We start from the raw sequence: 4,703 nt of genomic DNA, 5'->3' as shown, positions 1-4,703 counted from the left end.
CCTCGGTGCGAGCGTGAGCTGGAGCATGAGCTGGAGGAGGAGGATGACGATGGGGAGGTGGAGGAGGAGGACGAGCGTCTCCTGGAAGGGAGAGAGGGGACGAGGTGTTGGCACGTGGGATGAGGAGGGGCCAGGGAGCCTCGGTGCAGCGCGGTGGCGGCACGGCCGGATCTCGCCGCCGGTCCTGCCACGGGCAGAACAGCCCCGGAGCCGCTCGGCCCTAGGACTCCCAGCCATGCCAGATGGCCGCCACCAATTCCCTCCCTGAGTGCTGGCAGACTCTTATTTTAGGGCAGAAAGCAGCTTGATTCACCCCCAAATTCCAACCCCCCACCCCTGCCTGTCTCCAGGAAGACCTGGAGAAGCCACAAAGACCCCCTCTGAGACAGCAAACGCCACCCCGGCACCACAAAACCGTGAGGGGGAACCCACCCCCTCCTTCCCACCGCGCTGCCCCCCGCTCTCCGCCTCAAGACGCGCTGGCAGCCAGGCCGCTGCAGCTTAAGGGTCGGGAAAACGAGCTGGATGGGAGAGTTACCGACCGGGACGAGGTGCTATGACCTGCGGCGGTGCTGCCGGGCTGCCCTGGAGCGGAACGTTGTTTGCCGAGTGTGGCAGCTTTTCCAGGGACGCCACCGCCGGCTTGTGCCGATGCCGCCGCCGCTTCCTCATCGCTGCCACCGAAGCTGGTGATGAAGGTGATTTTCTCCTCGTGGCCAGGAGATGGGGTGCGGGAACGGGAGCGGGATTCTGAGGTGGACTCTGAAGGGGATCTGCAAAGCAGCGAGGTGGTTACAAAAACAAAACCAAAAACCAAAACGCTCCTTCCCCCCCAAAAAAACTCGCAGGATCCGCACATCCCCTGCCTGGAGAAACTGCTCGTCCCCGAGCCACTCACCGTTTGTAGGGATCGTAGGTGGGGCTGTCTCTCCGTGCGTAGCTGTGAAAGGAGAGTGTGTTAGGGAAGGAGAAAAAAAAGAAAAAAACACCCACACTGGGAAATTGGTGGGATAGCCAGGAGGAGCCACCCAGGATGGATAGGAGGGGACCAGGGCCGTGAGCTCCATCTTGGCTGCTGGGCCTGGGAGCTCACCTGGGTGGGCTGATCTTCCTCCCTTTCAAGCGTTTTTCCCTGAATTCCCTCCTCTGGCGGCGAGAGCGACGGCCCTGGGAGAGCAGCTGCAGCTAAAAGGCAGCACCGACCACACGGGGGAACCACCCTGGGGGTTTAGGGGGCCTCCCCGGTACGCCGGGATGCTCACAGAGCTCCCCTTACCGAGTACATCGCCTTTTCCTCTTCCAGGGCTTTGGCGTTTTTAATAGCTTCTGCCTCCTCTTTGTCCTTCCGCAACATCCTTTAAACCCCGCAAAACCCCCCCCACAAACCAACCAAAAAGCAAAACAAAACAAAAAAATAGTAATGGAACTTGTGCTCAGAGGAGAGTTTTCTTGGGGAAGTCCCCATCCTACAGACAAGCACATCCTGCAAAGGACTTGAGGAGGCCCTGGGGACGCTCTGCTGGGCCACCAGCCGTACCTGACGAAGTCGCCCTCGGCCATGCCGTAGGTGGTCGCCTGCTTGTTCAGGTCGGCCACTTGCTCCTGGTTGAGCTCGTCCACGTCCACTTCCACGTCTGTGGGCAGAGAACAGGCAGCTCAGCGCACCCCAGGCAGCGAGGCAGGGCTGGGCACGTCTCCCAAAGCTGGGCAGAAGCAGCCCAGCAGCTCTGAGGGTCATTACCGATATCGGGGATGACTTCGTCTTCGTCTGTGTTGCTGTCTTCCTCGGAGTCTTCCTCATCGCCATGCTTCTCCAAGGAGTTCTCGAGCTCAGCCACGGTACTGTCCTCGTACGTGTAGCCAATGGAGGCTTTTTTCTCTGCCAGCCTGTGTGCAAAACACATTCAAAATGGCCCCAGGACAGGGACGGGACAGCCATTTTGGCGGGGTACAACATCAGAGCATCACGGGGAGCCTCCTTGCTCCCACCCCATTAGAGGGGAAACTGGGACCAGTTGGGAGAGTGTTTCTCAGTGCAGGCTCACCCCCCCGGCCAAGGACAGGGACGCACCAACTGTCCTCTGTCACCTCTTTGCACACTTACTTCTTCTTCTCATCTTCGTTTGGCTTCTGGAGTCCCCCGTAGAGCTCGTCGATATAGATCTGGTAGAGACACTGCTCCTCTGAAACTGCAACCAGACTGGGGAGTTACCAACCCGCTTTCTGCCCGCTCAGAGAGCTGGTTAACCACAGCTCGTTAGCGGCGGCGCAGCTCTCCCGGCGCTCCGCCACCCCCACAGAGGAGACACGACTGTCCCCTCCCTCGCCCTTCGGCCGTGCCCCGGACAAGCCAAGGTTTTCCCCAAATTGCAGGGTCTCGCGCTGTTTCGGCGCAGCCCCGCCCCGCGTGAGGCACTTACTGCCGGCAAAGTCGTTCTGCACCAGCCCCCGGTACCGCTCGTAGTTACATTTTCTCTCGTCAGACTCCTGCTCGGGGGAGCTGGAAAGGAGTAGATGCAGCTTTCGGTGCTCACAAGCCTCTGGGGAGACGGAGGTTCCCCCTCTCCCCAAGGGATTTTGGATGCTGGGAAAAAGCCACGGCCCCTTTCTGCTTGGATTAGCAAAATCGGATACCCCAGTCGAGTGGAGAGAGCAGGGCTGGGGGTTGCAGGCAGAAAAATCACGTGCCGGTCTGGAATTCCCTTAAAAACCCAGCAAAGAGCAAGAAGGGAATGGGGGCTGCTCGCGACAGACTCTGGGGGGGTGGAATTTCCCCTCTGCTCCAAGCTGGGCTGACCCGCTCCAGAGACAGAGACCCCACCAACCTCCAGGGGTTGTGGCAGGACTTAATTAACCTCATCGCTCTAATTTTGGCTTTCTCATCACAGTTTCTTATTGTAGACCCTTGTGAGCATCTCAGCCCCATCCTCTTGAACATTTTAAGTACAGAAAAGCTGCTGTGGGGTTCCCCTTCGCCCCGTGTTCCAGCCCTGCCCATCCCTCCGCACTAGCTCCAGCTTATCCTCCTCGTACTGGGATCTCCACACTGGTCCCAGCATGTAAAGCCCAAAAACCAGCCCTGCAGCGACCCCAGACAGGCGACGCTGGTTCCGAAATCTCAGGCAACCACTCCAAAACAGACCCGAGAAGGCCTGATCCGGACCCGGCAGCTCCCGTCGAAGCGGGGTGCCCCGGTGCCCCACGGCTTACATGGGGTTCAGCAGGGGCGGGGTGTACATGGGGATATAGTCCAGGTGCGCCCGCACGTCGAAGCGGTCGATCATGTTGTTCGTGTCGCCCTGCCAGGGCATCCTGAGTGGAAAGAGGAGTCGCCAGGGTTGGGGGACAGCCAGGAAGCCCCTGCCCCGGGAGGAGCAGGGACCCCCAGATCTCCACACCCCGTTCCCCTCCCAAGCACCAGAGCCCATGCTTGGCTCCCACACGTTAGTGGGACACCAACTCATTCACCACAGCAACGTTTCCTGGAAGCCCCAGCGGAGCAAAATCCTTTTTTTTCCCCCAGCTTTTACGAACAAAAATCAGCCCAAATTTCACTTCCCAGGGTGGGAGGGACCCAAACAGCCCTGGGTCTGCGCTATAAGAAGCTGGGGACAAAAAGCCTCCCCGCACACCCCCAAAGCCTTTGCCAGCAGGTCGGTGCCTCGCAAAGGCACTGCGACTGCACCACAGCCACCCCTCCAAATCCCCTCACCCTGGGGAGCAGCAGGGGCCACCTCCAGCACCACGCAGGGCTACTCACATGTTGACGGGGCTCTCAGCAGCCAATGCGACAGCCGAGTCCAGATGGACCTTGCAGGCCCGGCCATGAACCTGAAGGAACTGGGCTGGGTCCTTTTTCTAGGAGGAGCAAAAACCCCCAGATAGAAGAAAAAAACCCAAACCAAAACAACAAAAAATTCCACACCAAAGGAGTAGAAACCCCAAGGGTTAGAAAAAAGGGAGTAGGAGGCCTGAACCTGGGGAAAAAAGGGGAGCCCTGAGCCTCCAGTGCTGGAGAAAAGAGGGAGCTGGAGCCCTAAGCCTCAGGGAAAAGGGGAAGCCCTGAGTCTCTAACACTACATTAAACGGGGAGCAGGAGCCCTGGTCCTTACAGAAAAGAGGGAGTTGGAGCCCTGGGAAAAACAGGGAGCACAAAGAGGGCTGGTTTGCTCGTGTGAGTTCAGGGCACCCACCCAGGGACACCCCTGTGGCACAGCAGCAGGTGCTGCAACTCTTTTATCCACCCCAAAATGAGCCACGAAGCACCCAGAGGGTTCCCAAACATGCCCCAAATGGGGACCCATCAGGGAACGGATGATCGGGGGCCACTGCTGTCCCCGGGGAGGGGGACACTCACGATTTTCTCGTAGTACTCCCTGCGGCGCTCTGCTCGCTTCTTGTAGTCCACCATCATCCCCCGCAGCTTGCGCTCGTGCTTGCGGGCTTCGTGCCACATCCTGGCGGCCCCCAGCTGCTACCGAGCCGAAGGGGTGTCTCGCCGAGGGGCGAGCAGGAAGCAGAGGAAGAGGTCGACGGCTGTTCCTTGCCTGGGGGCGAAAAGCTGCGTTGGGGTACACGGAGTAGCCCGGGGTGGGGGGGACACCTGGCAGCAATACAGGGAGTGGGGGTGGGCACCCCTGAATGATGGGGACACCGGGTGTCCTCGGGGCAAGGAGGGGAGGAAGAAGAAAGGGCGGGCCGGG

The 4,703-nt window shown here is 59.7% G+C and overlaps 1 protein-coding gene across 1 annotated transcript in view; it reads right to left on the bottom strand.

The window, feature by feature from the left end:
• Positions 1 to 4,692, bottom strand: part of CLASRP (CLK4 associating serine/arginine rich protein) — a 5,043-nt gene extending 351 nt beyond the window's left edge. The window contains exons 1-12 of the mRNA XM_026867544.1: positions 4,358 to 4,692; positions 3,761 to 3,858; positions 3,211 to 3,312; positions 2,421 to 2,500; positions 2,105 to 2,189; positions 1,742 to 1,887; positions 1,538 to 1,634; positions 1,277 to 1,355; positions 1,094 to 1,167; positions 899 to 940; positions 539 to 773; positions 10 to 81 (exon numbers count right to left, since the gene is read on the bottom strand). Of these exons, the coding sequence (XP_026723345.1) occupies positions 10 to 81; positions 539 to 773; positions 899 to 940; positions 1,094 to 1,167; positions 1,277 to 1,355; positions 1,538 to 1,634; positions 1,742 to 1,887; positions 2,105 to 2,189; positions 2,421 to 2,500; positions 3,211 to 3,312; positions 3,761 to 3,858; positions 4,358 to 4,456 (1,209 nt within the window). The 5' untranslated portion in view covers positions 4,457 to 4,692. The remainder of the gene's footprint in view (positions 1 to 9; positions 82 to 538; positions 774 to 898; positions 941 to 1,093; positions 1,168 to 1,276; positions 1,356 to 1,537; positions 1,635 to 1,741; positions 1,888 to 2,104; positions 2,190 to 2,420; positions 2,501 to 3,210; positions 3,313 to 3,760; positions 3,859 to 4,357) is intronic.
• Between the last annotated feature and the right edge of the window lie 11 nt (positions 4,693 to 4,703).

The sequence above is a fragment of the Athene cunicularia genome, unplaced genomic scaffold (assembly GCF_003259725.1).
Source record: "Athene cunicularia isolate RWA unplaced genomic scaffold, athCun1 SCF_71, whole genome shotgun sequence".
NCBI classification, from domain to species: Eukaryota; Metazoa; Chordata; class Aves; order Strigiformes; family Strigidae; genus Athene; species Athene cunicularia.
The sequence above is the reverse complement of the archived record's forward strand: the minus strand, read 5'-3'. Positions and strand labels throughout refer to the sequence as shown.